Consider the following 24,749-nt stretch of genomic DNA (forward strand, 5'->3'; position numbering starts at 1 on the left):
GTTTTGATTTATTTTCTTTTTTTTTATTTATACAAGCTTTTCTCCAAAAAATTTTTTTTTTTAGTATTTTTCAAAACTCATTTATTTAAATAATTTTAATGATGATTTAGTTTTTTTTTTTTTTAATTTTTTTATACCATAACCTGAATAAATTTTTCAGAAAAATTCAAATTTTGTACGAGTTTCGTTTTATAGATATACAGCTTTTATGCAAAAATAAAAAATTTACAATAAGTTTTATTTTTAACAGACTTGTGTAGTTATTTTTTATGATGTTGTGATATTTTTCCCCGTTTATTATTGTTTTTAAAATATATGACTCATACAAGTTTTACCTAAACTCTAGCACTTAAGCAAGAAATCCCTCTAGTAGCTTTGCTAAAAATTTAGGTAAAACTTGTACGGGACATACATTTTAAAAACAATAATAAACTGGAAAAAATATATCACAACATCATTAAACAGAATTATACAAGTCTTTTAAAAACAAAAACTATTAGAATTTTTTTTTTGCATAAAAAGCTGTATATCTAAAAAACGAAAATCGAGCAAAATTGGAATTTTTCTGAGAATGGTATATACTTATTTAGGCTTATGGTACAAAAAAAAAAGACATTAAAACTATGCTTTTATTTAAAGTGTTAAATCTTTGAATTATAACTATAAAAACCTAACTCGAACCTTAAATAATATGAGCCCAAACTTTAACATAGCTAGTTTAGAAAAAAATATACTTAAACAAAAGTTAACTAAAGTTTAAACTAACCAAACAATATTTATTTAATGCACAGGATTTCGCTATTCCTTTAATTTTTTAACAAATATCAACTTAATACTATAAAAATTCAATCAAAAATTTTGTTAAAAGTTAAGATACAGTTAGTGTAAAAATTTTTACTGTAATAACAGATCTTATTAGTTATTTTCCAGATATAATTTGAAATAAGCTTAATATTGTATAGGAGAAAAGTTACAGTGAAAAGATTATAAACATTTAATTTTAAAAGGAAAACTGGTTATGCAAATTAAATATTTTTCTGTTAAAATAGTTATAAAATAGAGATTTAAGTTTAACACAGTACTATTTATTATCTATTTAAAGAAAAACTACTTAACCCTATATAAAGTATTACACTTCTTTTAAATATGACTTAATTAAATGATTTAGGGGAATTTCAACTTCGAAGGTTTATGTGACAAATGTTTAGAAACAAAAAATGTTTCCAAAAAAACTCACCATAAATTGTAAAGAAAATTGAAAATTATTTTATTAAACTAGCAACAGCAATATATTGGAGATTTTTATTTAACGAAATTTTTAAATAGGTGTTACACTATTAATTGATATGTTTTCGTTTAAAAAATGAAAGGTAACTCGCGAAAAAATTCTCAAAATTTTTAACACAACAAAATATATAAATATTTGTTCTATTTTTTTAAATTCATCATTTATTAAAAAATAATAAAAAATCTTATTTGTAAACTTTACAATAAGATTTGTAAGATAATTAGCATAGACAAAACAGCAAATCAAACATAAAGAATATTTTAATAAAAAATGCAATTGTGTACATTTTAATACTCACAACAAAAAAAAAATTGTCTAAAAATATCCTATATAATAACATCCTAGTTAGAACTGTTCTACTAACACAATAATCCTTTAAAATCGATAACATTTTTAAGTGAAAGTTAAAAGCATTAATTTAAAAACATAGTTAAAATACCTAAAACATTTGAAATAAAACAAAAAATTAGCTAGAAATATACAAGTTGTAATATTAACAAAAGTTTAATATGCTTATTATTACAAAATTCACTGTTTGATCAGAGCTCTCAATATTTCTGTGTACTTCTTTCGACTCATGCTATTTTCATTTTCCTGGAATTAATATATAGTTTAATAAATTTTCAATATTAATGAACAAACTCAACTTGGATTAAATTATGTTCGTAGTTTTTGAATTAGGCCAGTTCAATTTTTATTCATTTATTCAGCTAACATTTTAGAAACAATAGAATAATTTAAATCAAAAAAACTAACAACACTATAACAGAAATCATAGTTTAACGGCAAAGTCGTTTTAAAATTAAAATCCTTCTAAAGTTAAGTACTTAAAAAAAGTATTAAAAAGCTTATAAACAACTATAGCAAAAAAAAAGAACTTATTGAAAAAATAATAAATTAGAAACAATATAAAAATCATTCAAGCACTTAGTTATTACGTTCAATACCGTATAAATTAAACAAAAAACAGCAACTAACGTGTAGCCTCTTGTTCAATCTTGCCAACAGAGAGTCAGCAGTCTTGCTGAGATGACCACAAAACAGTTCGCTCTTCCACATATCAACAAGCGTTGGTAGGTAGTCACCTGAAAATAAACAATGTTGGTATATTGTTGGTTAAGAGTCTTTTTTGAAACTTTAAGTTGTTTCCCCTAACATTTGATGAGTCAGCAAAAATTAAAACTATTTTCATTTTAATTTCATTTAATAGAAATTTATTTTTTGATTTATTTTGAACCCGTTCGGGTAAGGTGGATCAGGGATAAGGATGATAAAAAAATGTTATAAAATACTTGCTGACTCAGAAAATTTTAGGGAAATATCGGACTTGGTTAAGTATACTTTTAGTCTAAACTTGATAAAACTTTTGCAGTATTTCAAGGTTTGTGCTGAGATCTATTATGAAATAGATGCCATTAATTTATTTTTTTTGATGACAATTACTATTTGAGTTTGTTAAAACATCTTAAGTTTTAAACAAATAAAATATTCTTTTCATAAATATTTATAACAATATCAAGTCGCGGAATATCTAATATAAGAGACTTATCACGTTTATACATTTAGTATCAGCCAAACATCTGAATAGCTTTAAAATGTTTCTCGAATCTGTATCGTAAAACTAAGATTCGGAGTGACTCTCTTAATTAAAAACCATTATAATTTAAAATATTATCATATGCTGCAACAAAAACTCTTAAGTACCAACAAAGCATTTGTAAAAACCGACCATTATCAACCAGGTACTGCTACAAAATCTTAGATACTTTCATAAACTGCAACAAAAGTACTACCAACAAACTATTTGTAAAAACCGACCATTATCAACCAGGTACTGCTACAAAATCTTAGATACTTTCATAAACTGCAACAAAAGTACTACCAACAAACTATTTGTAAAAACCGACCATTATCAACCAGGTACTGCTACAAAATCTTAGATACTTTCATAAACTGCAACAAAAGTACTACCAACAAACTATTTGTAAAAACTGACCATTATCAACCAGGTACTGCTACAAAATCTTAGACATTTTCATAAACTGCAACAAAAGTACTACCAACAAACTATTTGTAAAAACCGACCATTATCAACCAGGTACTGCTACAAAATCTTAGATACTTTCATAAAATGCAACAAAAGTACTACCAACAAACTATTTGTAAAAACCGACCATTATCAACCAGGTACTGCTACAAAATCTTAGATACTTTCATAAACTGCAACAAAAGTACTACCAACAAACTATTTGTAAAAACCGACCATTATCAACCAGGTACTGCTACAAAATCTTAGATACTTTCATAAACTGCAACAAAAGTACTACCAACAAACTATTTGTAAAAACTGACCATTATCAACCAGGTACTGCTACAAAATCTTAGATACTTTCATAAACTGCAACAAAAGTACTACCAACAAACTATTTGTAAAAACCGACCATTATCAACCAGGTACTGCTACAAAATCTTAGATAAACTGCAACAAAAGTACAACCAATAAACTATTTGTAAAAACCGACCATTATTGACCAGGTACTGCTACAAAATCTTAGATACTTTCATAAACTGCAACAAAAGTACTACCAACAAATTATTTGTAAAAACCGACCATTATCAATCAGGTACTGCTACAAAATCTTAGATACTTTCATAAACTGCAACAAAAGTACTACCAACAAACTATTTGTAAAAACCAACCATTATCAACCAGGTACTGCTACAAAATCTTAGATACTTTCATAAACTGCAACAAAAGTACTACCAACAAACTATTTGTAAAAACCGACCATTATCAACCAGGTACTGCTACAAAATCTTAGATAAACTGCAACAAAAGTACAACCAATAAACTATTTGTAAAAACCGACCATTATTGACCAGGTACTGCTACAAAATCTTAGATACTTTCATAAACTGCAACAAAAGTACTACCAACAAATTATTTGTAAAAACCGACCATTATCAATCAGGTACTGCTACAAAATCTTAGATACTTTCATAAACTGCAGCAAAAGTACTACCAACAAACTATTTGTAAAAACCGACCATTATCAACCAGGTACTGCTACAAAATCTTAGATACTTTCATAAACTGCAACAAAAGTACTACCAACAAACTATTTGTAAAAACTGACCATTATCAACCAGGTACTGCTACAAAATCTTAGATACTTTCATAAACTGCAACAAAAGTACTACCAACAAACTATTTGTAAAAACCGACCATTATCAACCAGGTACTGCTACAAAATCTTAGATAAACTGCAACAAAAGTACTACCAACAAACTATTTGTAAAAACCGACCATTATCAACCAGATACTGCTACAAAATCTTAGATACTTTCATAAACTGCAACAAAAGTACTACCAACAAATTATTTGTAAAAACCGACCATTATCAACCAGGTACTGCTACAAAATCTTAGATACTTTCATAAAATGCAACAAAAGTACTACCAACAAATTATTTGTAAAAACCGACCATTATCAACCAGGTACTGCTACAAAATCTTAGATACTTTCATAAACTGCAACAAAAGTACTACCAACAAACTATTTGTGAAAACCGACCATTATCAACCAGGTACTGCTACAAAATCTTAGATACTTTCATAAACTGCAACAAAAGTACTACCAACAAACTATTTGTAAAAACCGACCATTATCAACCAGGTACTGCTACAAAATCTTAGATACTTTCATAAACTGCAACAAAAGTACTACCAACAAACTATTTGTAAAAACCGACCATTATCAACCAGGTACTGCTACAAAATCTTAGATACTTTCATAAACTGCAACAAAAGTACTACCAACAAACTATTTGTAAAAACTGACCATTATCAACCAGGTACTGCTACAAAATCTTAGATACTTTCATAAACTGCAACAAAAGTACTACCAACAAACTATTTGTAAAAACCGACCATTATCAACCAGGTACTGCTACAAAATCTTAGATAAACTGCAACAAAAGTACTACCAACAAACTATTTGTAAAAACCGACCATTATCAACCAGATACTGCTACAAAATCTTAGATACTTTCATAAACTGCAACAAAAGTACTACCAACAAATTATTTGTAAAAACCGACCATTATCAACCAGGTACTGCTACAAAATCTTAGATACTTTCATAAAATGCAACAAAAGTACTACCAACAAATTATTTGTAAAAACCGACCATTATCAACCAGGTACTGCTACAAAATCTTAGATACTTTCATAAACTGCAGCAAAAGTACTACCAACAAACTATTTGTAAAAACTGACCATTATCAACCAGGTACTGCTACAAAATCTTAGATACTTTCATAAACTGCAACAAAAGTACTACCAACATACTATTTGTAAAAACCGACCATTATCAACCAGGTACTGCTACAAAATCTTAGATACTTTCATAAACTGCAACAAAAGTACTACCAACAAACTATTTGTAAAAACCGACCATTATAAACCAGGTACTGCTACAAAATCTTAGACATTTTCATAAACTGCAACAAAAGTACTACCAACAAACTATTTGTAAAAACCGACCATTATAAACCAGGTACTGCTACAAAATCTTAGATACTTTCATAAACTGCAACAAAAGTACAACCAACAAACTATTTGTAAAAACCGACCATTATCAACCAGGAACTGCTACAAAATCTTAGATACTTTCATAAACTGCAACAAAAGTACTACCAACAAACTATTTGTGAAAACCGACCATTATCAACCAGGTACTGCTACAAAATCTTAGATACTTTCATAAACTGCAACAAAAGTACTACCAACAAACTATTTGTAACCAACCATTATCAACGAGGTACTGCAGACACGCTTTCTTCACTTCTCTTATGCGAAACACGTCCCCGCATACAAGCAGCAAGCTCGACTCCAGCTTGTCTTCGAAACTTTTCCTTGTCGCTCGCGCCACTAACATGCCCACGTTTCCGTTCAGTTCTGGCGTTTCTGTGTTTATTTCAAATTTCAAAACTACTGATAATAATGATTTTTTGTAACATTATGAATTTAACCAAACTATTTGCGAAAAGCGAGTTATTGAATTTTATCACCAATAAGCTTCAGTACGTTCGAACTATAATGGTAAAATATTTATATAAATACTTGAGTGCAACCTACAATTCTTAGTTTATATAGAAACTTTTTAGCAAGTAAAAGATTTTATGTCATCTTAGTGAAAACTCAATTTATCAAATGAAAGCATTTTTTATTTTGAATAAGTTTACATTAGGAATTTTAAGCTTTATAGTAAAATTCGAGTACTCATAAAGTAAAAATAATTTTATTATAACAATATAAATCAATAACTTTTAAATTAATATTTCTTTATTCAACAAAGTAAAAAGTAGTCATAAGTAATCAGAGCCAAAGCCTCGACTTTCATATGCAATTAGAGAAGATCATATTAATGTTCAAAGCTACAATTAAATTGAATAATATTGTTTTCATACACTATTTCTTATTTTATATGTACTTCTTTATGTTTTATTTATTCAATATCTATACTTTGGTCGGAGTTTTATTAATATTTTCCGTTTTTTCAGTTTTGAAGAAAATAAAAATTTAATCAGTTGTCTACATCCTGACATACATAATATTATTCTCAATTAAAACTACTTAATGCGAATAAAGTATTTCCTTTTATTTACTTACAATCACCATTATAACGAACTTACTTATATTAATTCCGTTTTTGTTAGCAAATTCATAAATTCTAAAATATCCGATCCATGAAGATATTGGAAAGTTGAATTTTTCCTGAATGATAGAATAATTCATCAAAATAAAATTATTAAGATATTTTAACTATTGTACTAATGGTCCTAATGTGACATTATTAAATGTTGTGAATGTTTTTTTATTTATTATAAAAAGCAAATATATAGCATTCCAACTAATGTTAGCTAAATAATTACAGAGTTATATTTTATTAAAACTAATACTTTAATTTTTTGATAGTAATATATTACTTAATTTAAAAAAACTTTGAACAAAACTGTAAATTTTAGTTTAATAAACAGTTTGACCACTTCTTATTTAAATTAAAATTATGCATAAGTAAAACATTAGTTTTGTAAAACTTAAGTTATAATTTCTTGTTACAAGTAGAAGTACATTATTTTTTTTAGTTGGAAAAAACTTTTTTAGTTCACAAACAAACAACTTTAAAATAATTGATCCTACTTCAGTAATTGTTATTGGTTATGAATGATGTTTACATACTTTATTTTTTAAACTAATTTTAAGAAATACATAAACAAATAAAAATTTTAACCAATGCACAAATTACTACTTAAAGAAGTTTATCGTATATTAGAAATTAATATAGGTAATGAATGGTATCTACATAGTCATTTTGTAGTAATTTACATTTTTTAGAAATCCATAATTTAACAAACAAACTAACAAGGAGCAGGTAGAACTGATCCAGATGAAGCTGGAATCTTTCACTCAGCTGGCCATCTTCAATCTGACTCCACAGTGTGAGCGCGTTACTGCAATTTTCATCAACTAACAACAGTTCGTCGTTGGTGAACGTCGACTTGTTCTTGTATGAATCCAAGTTGCCGGCTGTAAATAATATAAAGTTATTTGTAACTTTTGCAAACTTTATTTGCTGTAATCAAGGTATTTACTATATCTCGTACGAATCTACGTTGGTGGCTGTGTTTAAACTACAAGTTTAGTTAAAAAAATTTGAAATAAATGCATGGCTCAAATTAAACATTTTCGCATGACTTCATTGTAAACTTTAGTTTTTTGATTTTCTTCAAGGAATTAATAGTAAAAAATAACTATGAAAAACTATGAGTTGCCATTTGAAAAAAAATCTATAAATATCTAATTGTAAAGTTTTAAACATAAATGTTCTTGTTACCAAGACAGATTGCATACCAAAATTAATCTAAATATTACAAAAGTTATAAACAAACACATGTATGACCATGAGTATGTACAATACAACGTTGTGCTTTGAAAACATAAATTATTTAAAGAAACTATTTGTAAACCATGTAATTTATTATTGTATAACATTTCAACCATATAGATTATAGATGTACAAACCGAATTAGAATCAAACAATACAAATACAAAAAATATAAATAACAATAAAATAAAAAAACAAATCTAAATAATAAAAAAAAACTCATAAACAAAACAAACCGTGTACAACCATGAGTATGTACAACACGACGTTGTGCTTGCTTTCAACCGACGCGTTCGCATTGTTCAGCACGTTCCTCTTCAGTATGTCGATGATCGTGTCTTTTATGTGGAACCCGTGCTTGTGAGAGGGGGAGTACTCGTACAACTTGGCTGCCAGCGAGAATGGCAGCTCGTGCAGGTGGGATAACGTGCACTCCAGTAACTCCCACTGAAAATATCAATTTTATACGTAATTTTTTTTGTAATTTCAGTTAGCTTTAACATTTAGGGTGAAATTTTTATTAAACATGAAAGATATAGAGTGCTTTTAAAACAGAAACTATTCTTTGTAAATAAACTTTTATATTAGATGCCTTAAAAATGTATTTAAAAAGTAAAATATTTAAATGGTTAGAATAAAGCATACAATTTTACTTTTGAGTATTGCTTACAAAGCTTAAAATAAGTAGCAAAAGTTTCTTAACACATTTAGATATTATTTAAATTAGAAACTAAGATGTATTCAACAGATTATAACTATTCGAATTGTCATTAGAGTCAACCAACCAAAAACATCTGAGGGCAGCGAAACCCGGACGACAGCATTCCGACCAGGTTTTCCATTTTACCGCCTATTGTGACGTCATAAGCTTTTTCTCTGGTCACGTGCGCTTTCTTCAGTATGGCCAGTTTGCACTGGAACTTCTTGTAGAAGCTGTGGTTTTCCACTGTTTTAGAATTAATTTTTAGTTTCTATACATTTTTTAACAAAAACAGATAACTTATCAATTATATAATTTTAAAAACACAAATGTAGTTTAACTGAATTAAAATATTTCTTTATCTACAAATTGCACTTTATGTGTTTTGAGTTTTTTAGATTTTTCAGTTATGTTAAATGAACAATTAATTGTATTAATCAATAAAAAGAATAAAGAAATAGTAAACAGATTCATTTTTTCATCTACAAATCATCTTAACTTTATTCAAATGAATCTGAGTGAAAACTAACATTTTTTGAAGATGCAGCCTTCGCAGTTGACTTCTTTCATGGTCCTTATGTCGTCGATCAGATCTTGCAAGACATTTCCCAAAAACCTCTTTATTTCACAATCATCGCTGAAAAAATAATACTATTTCAACATTTTATTAAGTGTATTTGATCTGTGTCGTACAAAACAGATGATTTTCTTATGATTAAGGGTTGAGAATTATTTTCGAGTACAACCATGTATGTAACTAATGAGTTGAGAATAAAAAACTTAAGTTCAAGTTCATGATAGCTTCCATTAGAAAAAATTATTTAGCATCTTTGACATAGAAAGAATAAATGTAAATGATCGATTTTTAAACACGGTACAGAATAAATTTAAAAATCTAAAATGTGTTTTTATATGCACATATATATATATATATATATAAAATAAGGTTAATGTTTAAACGTAAACACTTTCAACTGAGCCCACTTGAAGGGCTTTTAAATAATTTATTCAAATGGCGATTTTAAAAATTCTGGAACATATGTTTCACAAAGCTTTAATTTTTCATAAAGCTTTGATCATCAGCCAGTTAAATTCAAAATACAAAGCACTGTACTAAACAAGGATACAAAAGTTATGCAAAAAAACAAAACAGTATTACGTCATACTGTTTTTTGTTTTTTTGCATAACTTTTGTATCCTTGTTTAGTACAGTGCTTTGTATTTTGAATTTAACTGGCTGATGATCAAAGCTTTATGAAAAATTAAAGCTTTGTGAAACATATGTTCCAGAATTTTTAAAATCGCCATTTGAATAAATTATATATATATATATATATATATTATTTAGTTTAATAAAATCACATTAAAACAAACCCATATTTGGTGGAAATGTATTCGTTTTCGTAGGCGTTTTTGACGAACTCGATGAAATGCAAACCGTTTTCGTTGTTGCAGTGTCTCCTGTACATCCGCATCATCGACTGACCAATCTCATTTGATGTTTCTGTTATGGGTGATTTTCAATAAACAGTTAAACGAGTAATTTTGATTGATACATATAGGCCTGATTTTTTTAACTCTAAGCCTTTTAAAATTTTTAACAACTATCATTTTATAATACTTATGTATGAAAAAATTCAAAACCTGCTCCTACAACTTAGCATTATTGAGATTTATGCACAAAACTTTATTTTTTAAGTCCTTTTATTCTATAAGCTTCTAAATTATACACTACTAAATTTGAATATACAACTAGCAGTTTTAAATAAAGTAAGCTAGTTTCAAAGAGTTCGGTAACCTTCAATCATCCATAAATCCTCTTTTTTAATACAAATAAACTGTACCTGGGTCCTTGAGTCTGGCCAGTTGGCCCAAGCACTCCAACATATTTTACGATAATTAAAAAAAAAAAATACTTGAGCCACTAACAAGTTCATCAATAAATAAATAGTTTTGAAAAAGGCTACAGACAAATAAATAGAAAAACAAACTCATCAAAATAATAAGTACCTGGATCTTTCAGCCTGACCAGTTGGTCCAAGCACTCCAAACACTCGTTCAGCAAACTCCTTCCGTCTTCGCCCTTGCTTACCAGTTGCGCCATCGGTCTCTTTGTCACGATGTCGACAACGTAATCGCACATATCCAACATCTTGCTCATGTTGTTGTGCCTGTATTCAAAAATTTTTTAATATAAAATTTTATTTGATTGTTGTTTCATCAGACAGCTTTGATTTGAGATCTAGTAGCAATTTCAAACTGAAGCGCTTAAATGTTTAGGTTCGGTTTTTATCGAAGTACGAAATCGAGCAGTTTTTAAAAGTCTTTCTGTTTTAGAAGTACAACAGACAACCGACTGCCTAAGCACTGACCCACAAAATAAAAGTTCATGTTTTACACTTTTTGTTAGTTTAAAAAAAACAACAATGCACTCGCACATTTCCACCGTCTTACTACAAGTTATTTTGCCTGTTTCAAAGTTTTCAAACAAACTGTTAAATGCAGATCAAATTTCAATATGGTTTGTTGTTGAATTTGACAGCTTTGTTTCGAGCTCTAGTAGCAACTTTTAATTTAAATGTTTAAAAGTTTATGTTCAGTTGTTTGATCAACGTATGAAATCGAGCAGTTTTCAAAGTTTATCTATTTTAAAACAGACATCCAACTGGCTGGGCTTAACTACAAAATCATGCGTGCTTGTTACATTTTGTTAATTCTAAATACACACTAAAACTCTCTCTGATGTTTATCTTACACCTTAATTATTCGTTAACCTGTAAGTTTGCATGCTTTGGTGCTGTGTGAGTTTGAAGTACAGTTTGCATATTTCCAAGTTGCACTCCACCAGTTTCCTCTTGAAGTCCACCGACTGCTGAATTTTTGTTGTTAAAAATAAACTTTAAATAAATAATTTGCAGCACATGTATCCATTAAAAATATTTTCATGTATGCTACTTACTACAAATGGTTATGACTATTACAAAATTGTGTAGAAGTTTAAGGCGTAGGCCTATAATGCTGAAATTTCGTAGAAAAAATTATTTTGACTCCTTTATAAAAAACTTTTGTGGGACAGATTAGATTATAAAATTACTATGTTTAATCGTATTTGCTTTTTGTTGCTTGTTATTTATTGTCAACGGTAATGATTTTACGAAAATTTAAAAAACATTTAAACGGCCAATAATGCTAAAATTATGTCAAAATGATTTTAGGGGACTATTTATTTGTTTAGTCATATTTACGTTTAGCTACTTGCTATCAATGATGAAGGCTTAAAATAAGTTTTGTAAAAATAATGATATTTTGGATTATGTCAGTTTTATAAAACTTGTTACTTGTTATAAAACTATGGATACTTATGTACAAAAACAAAAGTATGACTTAGTTTTTGCTTTCTAGAAATATTTGAGCTTGTCTTTATATATTAAGCTAAATAAATAAATCAAAAATGAAAAAATCACTTTTTTTAATACTTTGATTTAAATCAGAAATAGTTGATATACAGAAATATAGTGATGATGTATACTTTTGCAAGTTTTAATATTAAGGTTTTGTATAAAGTTTTATATTAACACAACTGTATTGATGAAAACTTTATAACTATTCTAGTATAATCTTGTTAGTTAGATTTAAGAATAAAAAATCATCCTACATGTATATATAAATTCATAACAAAGAAATAATTTTACTGGTATACAAAAGAAGCTAATGTATTTTTAGTTTAAAACAGTTTTAAATCTAAAAGAATTAAATCATTCTTTTAATTTAAAAAAGTAATTTATGGTTAGTAAATTATTTTTCAAATATATTTTATAAAGACAACACATAAAACTAATAGAATTCAAAATCTATTGAGAACCTCAAAATTATTCTTAATTGATAAATATGGTCTAAATTCAAAATTAGTAATAAACTTTACAATAGTGATAACTTTTTAATTGTTTTATAAAAATCACAAACTTCGTTTTTGCTGCTCTTGTCTTTCCTTCTGCGCTTGTTGGGAATTTCCGACCCGCCATTACTAAACGGTTTGTACGGGAAGTCCTGGTAGAAGTTTTTGGCAAAACTCTCAACAAAAGTCGTGTGTATGTGGTGCATCTGTTAAGGAAAAATTACTTGTTTACTAGTTTGTATAACAAAAAATTACTTAGATGAATAATTGAATGATGCTTTGAAAAAATTTTACAAAATTTTAAAGCACATTCAAGTTCAAAACGTTTTCAAGAGTGTTACTCTTTTTGTCAATAAACTTAAAAAACATAACTTTGAAAACTCTATGTCTTACTTATGATTACATAGACAAACTTCAATATAAATGCATCTGTTAATAAAACCTTACGCTATATTTGTTTCTGCGTTAATTTGAAACGTGTTCAGCAAGCTTTGTTTCGAATTCTTAAACGAACAAAAAAGAGCAAATATATCATAATAAAAATATTCTATGTGTTGCTTTGCTAAGGAAAAAGGAACCTGTTTGTTTTCATATAGGTTAATTTTAATGTTTCTTTTGTTTTTATTTTTGGCTTAAATAGGTTCAACAAGCTTAATTTTAATTTTACCGAACTATAAGTCTAAACGAACAAAAAAAGTATACATACTGTAAAATTAATCTAAAAAAGAAAACATAAATTCAGACAATAACTTTGGTTTCAAACTTTTGACTCAATTTAAATTGCATTGAGTTAAAACCAAAGAAAGCAAAAACAAACAATGCCAATTCTTAATGTTGTTAACTTTTCGTCAAACAAATAAATAGACAAAAAAACATTATCAGATTGTAAATTATGATAAAATGTTCTTTATATACAAAAATTTCAGTGATAAATTCTTGCAATAAACCAGAGACGTAGCTAGCTCAAAAAAGTTACGAATCTACAAAAATTAAAACATCTAAAATGACGCGTGATAACGACCTAGCGGGAACACAGCAACTTAAACTACCTCTAATGTTATTGAATTTAATTTGAAAATATGCAGTTATTTTAATACATCAAAAATGGAATGTTGAAGTATGAGTGATAACTGTATACAAGGCAATTTATTTTGCTTCACATCCCCTATGACTCTTTATGTGTTGCCTCTTGTGTAAACCCAGAAAACATTCATTAAAAAAAGTATAAAAAAATCACAATTTATCTTAAAAACATTTATATTGTATTCAAAATCAAACATTTAACGTAGTCAATAGTAACAACAAGTTATGCAAACTTTTGTAACATAAAATTGTATGATTTTGATTTTTGAAGCTACAGTTTTCTTAGAATCAAATTTGCATTGCAGCTTTTTGACAAAATAAAGCTTTAACGCCCTAAATGTTACAATTTGGATGTATTTAATTCGTTTAATCTTTACGACACTAAAAATTCTAGAGAGTATATATATGTCGAAATTATCTCTCATGAGTGCATAACTAAGTTTAACTGAATACTTAAAGCTAAGAAAGCACAGTCTTTTTAAGCTGAAATAAAACAAAGTTTTTTTGCACATAAGTATACGTTACTGTAGATTTGCAGAAACGTACCAAACCAAGTGCCTGCAATAAACTATTCACATTAAGAAAAAAATATAGAAAAATAGTGCAAGTGTTTATCTAACAAGATTTTACTTAAGCAGACAAACAAATTTTCAATTGCGAAAATTACTAACTATTGAGTAAACAAACAAAAGGGACAACGAACCAGGTCTAATCCCTGGTTTTCAATAAATTTAATGTATTTAGTTTTGTATTTTTGCAACAGTACAAACTTTAATCAGTTTAAACTTAGAAAGCCAGCGCCAAATGACTGAACTGATTATTAAACGTGGGCAAATAAAAATCTTAAAAAAAATTACCAACATAATTTGTTTTAATTCATCTAAAAAGGCATCTACTTTTCATAAAACTAACTAGTGCAAAGTTCTTGCATTAAAATGAATTTTGCTCAAATGAAACTTAAAAGGGACAAAAATATATTTTTTAAACAAAGACACAACGAACTGTTTTGTATCCCTGATTGTCAAACGTGAATACTTACTTTTATTTGAAGAAAATTAATGTAAAACTTCTGAAACAAACTACTTATGTTTGAACAAAATTTAAAAATTAAAATCAAACAGCGCCAGTTTTAAAATACTAACCATCTATCAAACAAACACACAACAAACCGTTTCGTATCCCTGATTGTCAAAGGTGAGCACCCGCACCATCTGCAGGGTTATCTTGACGCACTGAAGCATTATGGAGCTGGTGAACCTTCCTGACAGCTGCTGGTCCGACAGCACTACTTCCCGCCACGCTGTTAATAGTAGTTTGTACAATTTGGTGCACATATGACGCTTCTCCTCGTCATCAACAAACTTGCTGTGGTTCATCTGTCTGTTATAAATTAAATACTACTTATATGTCTGTTTATTTAATCATTTAGATGCGTTTAGTAAGACAGAATTGAGCATTCACTTTTTGTGAATAACACTAATTTTGATTCAATAACATAATTTTCCATGAAATTGACAGTTGAAGCGTTTTGTTACCAAAATTTACAGTTGTTATAAATATAAATTTATCAAACAATGTACTAATTTTAGAACACTGTCTTTTGTATTAGCGGAATTAAGTTTTGTAAAATAAATGAAGCGTTTTGTTACCAAAATTTACAGTTGTTATAAATATAAATTTATCAAACAATGTACTAATTTTAGAACACTGTCTTTTGTATTAGCGGAATTAAGTTTTGTAAAATAAATGAAGCGTTTTGTTACCAAAATTTACAGTTGTTATAAATATAAATTTATCAAACAATGTACTAATTTTAGAACAATGTCTTTTGTATTAGCGGAATTAAGTTTTGTAAAATAAATTTTTGAGATAGTCAAGGCACTTCCTATAAAGAAACATTTTATGGGTTTTTATTGGGTAAAACTACTATATTAAATACTTGTACTGCAGTCTTAGAGCTTTTATTTTACAAATTAATTTACTTCTCAGAAATTAAAAACGATTCATTAACTTCAGATAACATACTTAACTAAAACTAAAATTATTTGAACAACTTGTCCTGTTCTTAAACTTAAGCTTCACGAAATTTTAAATACACTATTATTATTTTCATTGACTAACTGCACTTCGTGCCTAGGGTGAATTCTGTAAGGGTTTCTGAAATGCAACATCAACTTTTCTTGTTTTTCTTTTTCATCTTCCCTACCTTTTGTGCAAGCCACTAGAACCTGAAGAAAATATTTAGAAATATGATAAAAGTAATAAAACTTGCTAAGTAAAACAGTGAAGTTCATTAAGTGCATCAGTGTAAAAACTTGTTTGTCAAAAGCCATTTATAAAAAAAAAACAATCACTTAGTATTAAAATTGTTAAGAGTTGTTGAAAGCACATTAAAAAGAGTTTCCTTTTTTTTCAAATTACATACTAAATTTCTAGATAAAAAATGCAGTAAAATAAAAAAAAAGTTAACATTAGTTAGTCTAGCATGATGTCCTTAGACTTTTTGAATTTAAAAGACAAACATTATTGAGAATTAACAGCTAAGAAATATAATACATCTCTCTATATTCATTTTATTATAAATAATTTCAAACACTTACCTTGTGACACCTTTCGAACATGGTGAGATACTTGTCAAGCATGACATCTTTTTTATCGCTGCCCGCCTTACTACTGTACTTGTGCTGGTCCTCAATAGTGCCGATAAACTCCTCCAGTATTTTGAAGCACGAAGTTTCGTCCATTAATGAGGTGTAGTGGGAAAGCACCAGGTCCAATGCCTGTTGTTTCGAGTAATGTTTTATTGATTGTTGGAAAGTTTAACTAAAATAAAAAAACACTAAATCAATTAAATTATATAAATTTTTTATGAATGTCTGGTTTTAACTATTTTGAGACAAAAAAGCGTTAAAATGTTCGCTTTGATGCAAAGAATGATAAAAATGGCCAGCACCAAATCTAACGCCTGTTGTTTCTAATACAATGATTTGTTTGTTCAAAATTTTCAGTTCAAAAACAGCTAGCCCAACGCCACAATAATTAATTATGTTTCAAATAGAAAAATTCTAATTCTACTTTAAGTGTGAGTACAAAATACTGATGTTGTGCAGTAAGCCAGCACCAATTCTAATGCATGTTGTTTCAAATAAGTACTAAATGATGATTAAATTCAATACTTTTTTTAGGAGCATTTTTCTATGGTTAATTACTAAACAACTTGCTAAATGTTTGAAGTCTCTAGCTGAAGAAATAAAGTTATACAGTTTCAAGCAGCTTAAGCAGTCTAAGTGTAGTAGGCACACTAGTAAACACTTTTAAACATGGAGTAAGACTATTTACAACATAAACAAACTTTCAGAGAGTCTTTTTTGCACCTGGGAGAGCACATTGAAATGTTAAGGTAAGTGAGAGTCTCATTGAATTTTATTTCCATTTCCCTAGAAGGTAGTTTTTTGAAAACTTCTTCCAAAAGAGAAAGACTGATCTTTCTGTTCATAGTAAAATTAAGCTTTTAAATTTTGACCATGTAATCTTGAAATTCAAGATCTTTTATTTATCGAATTTTTCAAGTAATTTATGTTTTTAAAATAAGCTTGTTTTTCTTAAGATGTTTAATAATGAGTCAATTTTTTTTACAAAAATAAAAACAATAGGTACTTAAAGTTAATATAGAGTAACTATTTAAATTACCTTATATTACTAGTGTAAACAGGTTAACAAACATTCTTGCTTATTTTGAAACAAGCTAAAAAAATATTTTTGAACCTTTTTATACTAAAAAATGACAGTGTTACACAAACTAAAGTAGAATAACATAAATTTCAAAAATATTTGTTTAACAAAAATATATTTAGCTGTTGAGTAAATAAACAAAAAATATAAGGTATAAAATATAAATAAGGACACAATAACATACTTAGTACAGTATCATTTTAAATACAATTGCAAATAGATTAAATTAATTTTTATAGATTTTGCTAAAAAAATTTATTTTAATACTTATCATACCAAAGACGTTTATTTTCAATAACATTTCATGTTAGCTTTGTACGCTTAAAAACTACAACACAACAAAAACAACAATATTACAAATTATTACTTCATAAACTTTGTTTAAATTAAATAATAAAGAGTTTTTACATAGTGAAGAGTGTTGGCATAAAAACAGTTAGCAAATAATTTATAACAAAAAGATCACTATTAATAACATTTTACCTTAAATCATCATGTTATAACAATAAAACGTTATCAAAAAAAATAAAATTGAATACCGAAGTTATTAAAAAATCAAAGTTCATAAAAGACAACAACAATACTACTAATCATGTGATTATTATATAGGTTACCCACCTGACTTCGTCGTCTTCATCGGAGATACCTCTGTTGGCTCGCTGCAAGATGGGATACAGTGTTAGTAAACTCCTGTCAGTGGTGTGAACGTAATCCCTTAACTGCTTGTACGAGTTGTACCTGTTGAAAATACTGTCTTAAAAAATATTTCAACATTGACAAAATGCTGTAAATTCTTTTCAAGTAAATTGAAAAAATAGTGTAAATTTTCGTTACATTACATGTGAAAATAGTTTAAGTTTTCTGGTTTTTAAGCAACTTTGTTCAAAATTTTTTCTTGTTTTTATTTTTTTTGCTTGTATGTGCTGTACCTTGGCACTTGATTTAACTGTAGCTCATTTCATAAATAAAAGTATTAGACATGTGTGTTTATATTTTTACTTATTATTCAGATTTTTCATTGGTAATAAACCATTTTTATGAGTTTCTCCTCACCTGTGTGTTGGAGCGTGGTGCTTCGTCTTTGAAATGAGCTCGTCAATTGACACAAAGTTCTTGTTTGTTACCACACCCGTCTGTCATGATGCACAATTATTAACGTAAGCAAAAAAAAAAGCATGGTTGCCACTGATCAAGCTGAGAAAAACTTCCTGAATTTTCCTGACTTTTTCCTGACTTCTTACCCGTCTGTCGTGGTGTACAGTTATTTAAGTAAACTAAAAAAAAAGACTTTAAAAGTATTAATAAATAAATTTCTTGTTTGTACTCTATTCTGAAAAATGTTTAATTGTTCTAAAACAAAATATTTATTAGACTCCAATCTGTTTTAATATATAAGTGTCAAATAATGCAAAACAAAAAAAAAACTAAACATATAGCCTTAAAAGTTTTAAAGGAAAAAAAATATGTAAGTTGTGAATGTTTTTAAAATAAGCTAGACAGAAAAAAATAACTTGTTTGTTACCACTACTATGTGTAACAATGTTCAACTATTAAAAGATGAATATACTCCCAAAAGTGTATATGAAATTATTTATTCCAATATAAATTTCACAAGAAACAAAGAATAACTATAGCTCATTTTCTAAACAATTAAAACAAAAAATATTAAGGCTATAGGGTAGGTGTCGGCAAACTACGGACCGCGGGCGAAATGCGGCTATCTAAGCCAACATTTGTGGCCCGCAAGATATTTTTCACCTAAAAACATACTTTATAAAGCAACAGATAAAAAAAGTTTTTGCAGTAAAAACTAACTATAAGGCTTTTATGTAAGCTATAACTCATTACTAGTGCTTTTCTAAAGCTTATTTTATCACATTTTTGTTTTAAAGAAGTATTTTGTATTGATTATTGCAATTATTCTATAAAAACTGTGGCCCGCAATAACTTTTTTCTATATAGTGCGGCCCCCGAGCATTTTTTTCTGACAAAATTGGCCCTAAATTAATAAAGGCTGCCGACCCTTGCTATAGGGGTAAAACACTTTTGACAGCTTTGTTTTATTTTGCAAAGTTATGATGACTAATCTGTATATTGTTTTTCAAATACTTTAAATATTAAACTTATTTTTAAAATGTAGCTAATTAAAGTCAGAGAATACATTAGGTTCCTTGTGGGAGGAGATAAATAAGTAGTAAACAAATATAAACTATTGAAAACTTTCTTTCCTATGTTTTTGGAGCTGAAAACTTTAAAATTCTAGGAAGTGTTCTATGTAATATTTAGAAAATCTGACATAAGAAATTTTTGTCTTAAATTTTTTTTTAATTAAAAGATGAAAACAAAATTTAAACTATTTTTTATTATTATTGCAAGGTTATTAAGTTAAGGGCATAGGGAGATAATACACTTTTTTTATTTGATCTAATTTTATATAGTTTTTACTGAGCTACCAGATGCTTTTAACGCATTTTAAAAGTTCAAATTAACTTTTAAGATATAGCCCGTCAAAGTCAGAGGCAACAAAAGGCTCCTTATGGGAAGCGCAAACTAAAACAATGAATAACTAAAAGTTGCTTAAAATATTTTTTCTCCTACGTTTTTTGAGATAACTACCTTAAATTTTTAGGAAATTTTCCTTGCAATAAAAATACAATTCTTTTGGAACAAAATTTTTAAAAATTTTCAAATATAAATTTTATAACAAAAAAAAACTTAGATTTCTTTGGTTAACTTATTTTAAAGTTTCTTTGGTTATTTTAATTACTTAAAAGTATTTTTTTGTGTTAAACATTTTGTTTCGTTTTGTAATTTAAAATGTTAGTTTTTTTGCGTTAATTACTATTTTACATTAATTGATTTTGTTGATTGGATTTTTACAGCAATCTAAATACTTAAGTAGTTTTTTTAAAGTTATTGTTTTTACTTAAAAAGCTATTGTTCTATTTCAATTTCATGCAGTAAGTTTCTGAAGAGTTGCAGTGAAAATATATTAGAAATTTTGTGGTAAAGCATTGATTGTTATTTTTTAAAGCTAAAAATATCTGTTTTTTTTTTTTGTTTATATTTTATATAATTTTTTTATTTTTTTATTTTCTAAAATTATTTCCAACAGAACTTTCTAAATATATTAAGGAACACTTTCTGAAATTTTGAGGTAGCTATTTTAAAAAACGTAGGAAAAGATAAATGTTTATTAAAATAGTCTATTTTTGTTGTTTTAGTTTGAGTCTCCTTTAAGGAATTTATTGTTGCCTCCGACTTTGACGGCTATATCTTAAAAAATATTTTGAATTTTTTAAATGTGTAACAAGCATCTTGTAGCTTAGTAAAAACTATATAAATAAGATCAAATTGTGAATTAAGTGTTTCAACATTTAGTTGAAGATTAACAGTATTTCAAATTATAATATGAAATATTTTTTGTTAGAAAAAAATATTTTTCATCAAAAAACCACTGTTTTTGAATCACAGGGCTACCACAGATCGAGCTTAAAATAATACCTGATGTTTCTAAATCAAATTCTTAATTAAAAACAACTATAAAATACATAAACAAAGACTTGAAATGTTTTATTTTATTCCAAAACTTCATTTAAACCCTGGAAAAAGATGAATTGAAAAGATAATTTTTTTAAGAAAAAAACATTAACAAAATAAAATTTTAGTGGTGATAAGATTTCTTACAAAGACCATGTTTTTATCAACTTTCCTGACTTTTGTCTGTTTTTCCTGAAATTGTGGCAACCCTGTTTAATATTATTGTATCATAAACTTTTATTCAGTTGCTAAAATTTTTAAATGTTAAAAAACACTTTAAACTATTTAATGGTAGTTGGTATAAAAATTAAGGTCTAATAAAACAGAAATAGGAGATACTATTTTTGCTTGATTTAAAACTTTCAATAAACAAGTTTCAATAGTACAAAGATATATTTATTAAGTAGTGGAGGAAACTTTTACAATGCTGGTTATATCAAAACTCTAGAAAAAAGTTTATATTTTGAGACTTCATTTAAGAGCCTATGCATATTTTTGTAACATAAATGTATTGACCCATCTATGACCACTGTTTTTCATTTAAACTAAAAACTAAAAAGTAAGCTCATGCTATTTATTGTTGACTACAGCAAAAACTTACAACTATCAACTTATTAGATAATAGCTTTTGTAATTGTTTTCCAAGCATTTTGTCTGCTTATCTTGAGCTTTTATTTTATCTTATAATACTTTGTTAGATTCAAACTTCTATAACCTACATTTAGATATTGTAAAAATGTCACTATATAACAAAGTAATAAAAGGTTTGTTTTCTTAGATATGAAATTTATTATTAAAATTTACTGTTAAGTTATTTTACACCAGACTACAAGTTTACTTATTTTATTTCTTAAAAAGACTACTTAATATAAAAAAAATTGTGATTTAACTCTATAAAACATGATCAGCAGGCTCAAGCTGATTTTCATCATCTCCGAATTTTCAGCTTATTTTTTTATAAATAAGGTTATTTTAAAAAACTAAATACTTTTGTTCAAAGCTAACAAATATTACTTAGTCTAAAACCTGCTTAGTGAAATAAACACAATTCATGTTAAATTTTCTTTACTGATTAAAAAAAAAATATTGTAGTTATATCTACTCAAACAAAATTTAATTTACCCACCTGATTTTCATCATTTCTGAACTGGGTGGTGACAAACACTTGTTGTGATTTGAAGTTTGTTCTCGTGATGTTGTCCGCAAGCGGCTTCTTCTTTCCTGCTTTCAGCTTCACCTTGTTGAAGTCGCCCTTCTTTGCCTTTGTTTTTCTGCTTGTTTTTCCCATTTTATTAAATTCGAGTTTATTAAGATTCTACAAAATAAAACAATTAGACTTTTTAAAAGCTAAATTATGTTATGTTTAATAAAAATATGAAAACAGTTAGTAGGTATAAATTACTTCAATACTTCTGAATCATTTCCAAATGAAGTTATTTACTTTTGTTATAAATGAAAACAAAAAATATATATATTTTATCACTATATTCCTTAAATTGTAGCCATAAGATATGTGTAAAGGTTTTAAATTAAAAACAACTACACTTTATATTAGATTTAGTTTTTTAGTACAAAAATAAATCAATTTAAAATATTAGCAGTAGAAGACAAAATTATGTTTTAAATATTTGGGTGACAGAAAAAAACGTAAGCTTAACAACATCAATTTGAAACAATTTCTAGATAATTGGTAAAAGAAAATGTCCAAGTATTTCTAATTATAATATTTTCACATACACAAAAATGAAATGTTGTATTTTTATCAATCAAATACAAAAAATAAAAAATTCACTTAAAATATTTTTTTGCAGTGTTTTCAAGATTTTGAAAAAAAAATATCTCTTTCTATTTTTTACACTAATGAAAAAACGATTCTGACCCTTTTATTAATATATCTAATTTTGCAAACAATTTTGAAAACAAACTACTTTTTAACTTTCAGAATTTATAGACCTTATAGCAACCACGATTTTTAAAGTTCAATAGGCTTATTTTGGAAGGCAAAAGCTATTTGTATTTTTATAGAATTTTTACAATTCCCTGCAATATTGCTACATAAACTACAAAGAAATTCTTATTATAATAAAAAATCTTCAAATTGAAAACTTTTTCTAAGAAGATATTTCTCTAATGAACTTTTCTTGCCAACTTAAATTAAGCAATCTACAAGAAACCTATTGAACTATTTAACTTAGATATCTAATAATCTAACTTGAATTTATAAAAAGGCAGAATATAACTTATAGCTCGGTTACAAATAAAGAAAATAAAATACTTTATTTAGAAAATTACTTTCCAATATTCCCTTAAAAATTTAGCTTAAAAAAAATATAAACATTGATGTGCACAATCGAAGTATGTTTTGAAAATTAAACAGCTTTATTAAACAGTACTATTTTTGGTTAAATAACTGTATATACTATTTAAAATGGCAAGCAACCAAGTAGGGGCAAGGAGTGCACCACATTTATTTGGTCATAAATCATGATTTTTGCTTGTACAACCACAACATGAGCTTAATTTATCAGTATAAAAACATGCATTATGCCAGTAAAAGATTTCATATTTTTGCCATACCAAAAAACTTGTCAACATGTAGAGTACTTGTCTTATGTCTACCCTAAATTGTAGTACGTTTTCTCCATTCTTTGTTGAGCTGCCTCAAACTCTATTTAACTAAGAGAAACCTTTACAACTTTATTATTATATTTTGTTTGAAACTGGTATACATAAACTCTATTATAGTAATAATTTAGTACTTTTAACAAGTTTTGCATAACATTGGAATTAGATTGAACATATTCTTTACCAAATGCTTTGGTCCAGTGTAAAATGAGGGCTTATGAGTATACATGAACGCAGTTTTCTATCTTTTCTGATTGCAGTTTTTTATCATTTTTGATCTTAGCCGTACAACAAGTGCTAAAATTATCAATACCTACATCATAAATTGTTAGCATGTGATCTCCCAGAATCATATTAAAACCTTTATTAAAGTTATCAATTTGAAAAAATTATTATTTTTAATTATAGTTTTTTTTTTTAATTCAACAGTAAAGTAAAATCTACTAAATAATATAACACTATTTATCTTATAACGAAAAGTAGATAATAACTACTTACTAATAACTCAAAAATATACTAAAATACAATTTCATAAAGGTTATATGCATAAAATTAGTAACAATACTTTTTTATCTATAACAATGAAGTGAAAAAAAATTCAAAATATTATGATACTGCCCTAACAGAAAATTAAATCAAAATAAATAATATTTCATAAACAGTAAAATAAATAATAAACTGATGAGTGTAACCACACAGTTTTGGGATTATTAAATTTATTGCTACTACTACAGGATTGCCAGTCTTTGAGTCAAAAAACTGTTTTATTTGTCCTTAAATTATTCTGAGATTCTTTTAATCCTTAAAAAACATTTTTGCCTTTTGCCAAACACTATGTTGTTTGTTAATGTAATTAAAAGCTAACCAAAAGGCTAAAAATATTAAAATAAGCATTTCAAAATCAAAAAAAAAGGTTTTTCAACAAAACTGGTTATAT

The 24,749-nt window shown here is 27.1% G+C and overlaps 1 protein-coding gene across 2 annotated transcripts; it reads right to left on the bottom strand.

Moving 5' to 3' along the window:
- Positions 1 to 1,618: 1,618 nt before the first annotated feature.
- Positions 1,619 to 22,493, bottom strand: LOC145842927 (uncharacterized). 2 transcript variants are annotated; one of them, XM_082950410.1, is made up of 19 exons: positions 22,314 to 22,493; positions 18,701 to 18,780; positions 18,266 to 18,385; positions 17,268 to 17,403; positions 16,516 to 16,695; positions 16,037 to 16,143; positions 15,085 to 15,295; positions 12,901 to 13,038; positions 11,712 to 11,806; positions 10,948 to 11,108; positions 10,312 to 10,441; positions 9,468 to 9,574; positions 9,023 to 9,183; positions 8,474 to 8,684; positions 7,716 to 7,879; positions 6,985 to 7,066; positions 6,098 to 6,256; positions 2,267 to 2,373; positions 1,619 to 1,882 (listed from the first exon to the last, which is right to left on the bottom strand). In XM_082950410.1, the coding sequence occupies exons 1-19, from the start codon at positions 22,473 to 22,475 to the stop codon at positions 1,817 to 1,819; spliced, it is 2,577 nt and encodes an 858-aa protein (XP_082806536.1). In that variant the 5' UTR covers positions 22,476 to 22,493; the 3' UTR covers positions 1,619 to 1,816. The 2 variants fall into 2 exon arrangements, with proteins under 2 accessions (XP_082806536.1, XP_082806532.1); XM_082950406.1 differs by having other exon boundaries at positions 11,712 to 11,809.
- Positions 22,494 to 24,749: the final 2,256 nt, after the last annotated feature.

The sequence above is a fragment of the Thalia democratica genome, chromosome 1, assembly GCF_965202585.1.
Source record: "Thalia democratica chromosome 1, ktThaDemo2.hap1.1, whole genome shotgun sequence".
NCBI classification, from domain to species: domain Eukaryota; kingdom Metazoa; phylum Chordata; class Thaliacea; order Salpida; family Salpidae; genus Thalia; species Thalia democratica.

Excerpts from the sequence above, each read along its gene's own strand:
- LOC145842927 (XM_082950406.1), bottom strand. The coding sequence starts at position 22,475 with ATGGGAAAAACAAGCAGAAAAACAAAGGCAAAGAAGGGCGACTTCAAC. Across the intron at positions 15,296-16,036 it reads CACCCTAGGCACGAAGTGCA|ACAGATGAACCACAGCAAGT; the intron begins GTTAGTCAATGA and ends AATTTATAACAG. Across the intron at positions 1,883-2,266 it reads GATTGAACAAGAGGCTACAC|GAAAATGAAAATAGCATGAG; the intron begins GTTAGTTGCTGT and ends TATTAATTCCAG.